The sequence below is a fragment of the Cryptotermes secundus genome, unplaced genomic scaffold (genome assembly GCF_002891405.2).
Source record: "Cryptotermes secundus unplaced genomic scaffold, Csec_1.0 scaffold2113, whole genome shotgun sequence".
Classification (NCBI taxonomy): Eukaryota; Metazoa; Arthropoda; class Insecta; order Blattodea; family Kalotermitidae; genus Cryptotermes; species Cryptotermes secundus.
The window spans coordinates 342,165-343,083 of NW_019722980.1; the positions used below are offsets into that span (position 1 = coordinate 342,165).

Consider the following 919-nt stretch of genomic DNA (forward strand, 5'->3'; position numbering starts at 1 on the left):
AATAGTGCAACAGGATGCTTAAATATAATATACTCGTAGTTAAAAGAATTCATTGAAAATGGTTAATGGTCATGATAAAATGTTACTGTATCTCGTCCATCTGTTTATGTTCCAGATTGCACTTCGGAATCATCTCCTGAGACTCAAGAAAATGAAATAAGTACATGTATTCAGTGAAATATTGCAGTATACTGTAAATAGTATAATAAAACCTTGATTATGTGGAAGATAATTAATTGCTTCTTAGGTCACACATAATGAAATTGAGTCTGAAATTCAGTGTCATGTTGGATGCGATCTTGGAATTTCCAGTCTTCATGCAAGTGGAATACCTGATTGTATACCCTAAAACAACGATTTGCTGCAATATTATTTGTTTTCAAACCAACTACTGGATATGGCTAATGGAACAGTTCTGACTCCTCAGTGGACCTAGAAGTTGTTGATTTTTCCAGAAATAATCCCAACCCCAGTGTATTTTCCTTGACCTGAAAACCTTGATCCTTTGGGTTAAGAAGTTCAAGATACTGATATGAGATATGAGACTCAAACCAGTAATAGTGATTGAATATTTGACATTAGTCTGGCCCCAGGTTTGAATTCTAATGACAGTAGAAGAAGAGGAAGTCGACTGGTGATAATTATCATTTGCCTTGGAATGTGAAAATTTCCAAAGCCAGGCAAACTTTTATTATTATTATTATTATTATTATTATTATTATTATTATTATTATTATTATTAGAGTGGGGTGGGTTTCCCCATGCACTTAGACCAGTTATTGGTCCATTGTGCGTCCCCCTTTAATTTCTACCCCATCTACCAGAGGCATTGGAAACTACTTGGGTGGGAAACTTGCCTAATAATTTTGCTCAGAGGTCTCCTAGAGACATGAGGATCTTTTACGTGCCGTAAATCTAC

At 35.1% G+C, this 919-nt stretch overlaps 1 protein-coding gene across 1 annotated transcript in view; it reads left to right on the plus strand.

Moving 5' to 3' along the window:
- LOC111861585 (protein SDA1 homolog) overlaps nucleotides 1-467 on the plus strand; it is a 32,677-nt gene extending 32,210 nt beyond the window's left edge. Inside the window, exon 19 of the mRNA XM_023846268.2 lies at nucleotides 116-467. Within this exon, the coding sequence (XP_023702036.1) occupies nucleotides 116-160 (45 nt within the window). The 3' untranslated portion in view covers nucleotides 161-467. The remainder of the gene's footprint in view (nucleotides 1-115) is intronic.
- The last annotated feature ends 452 nt before the right edge of the window (nucleotides 468-919 follow it).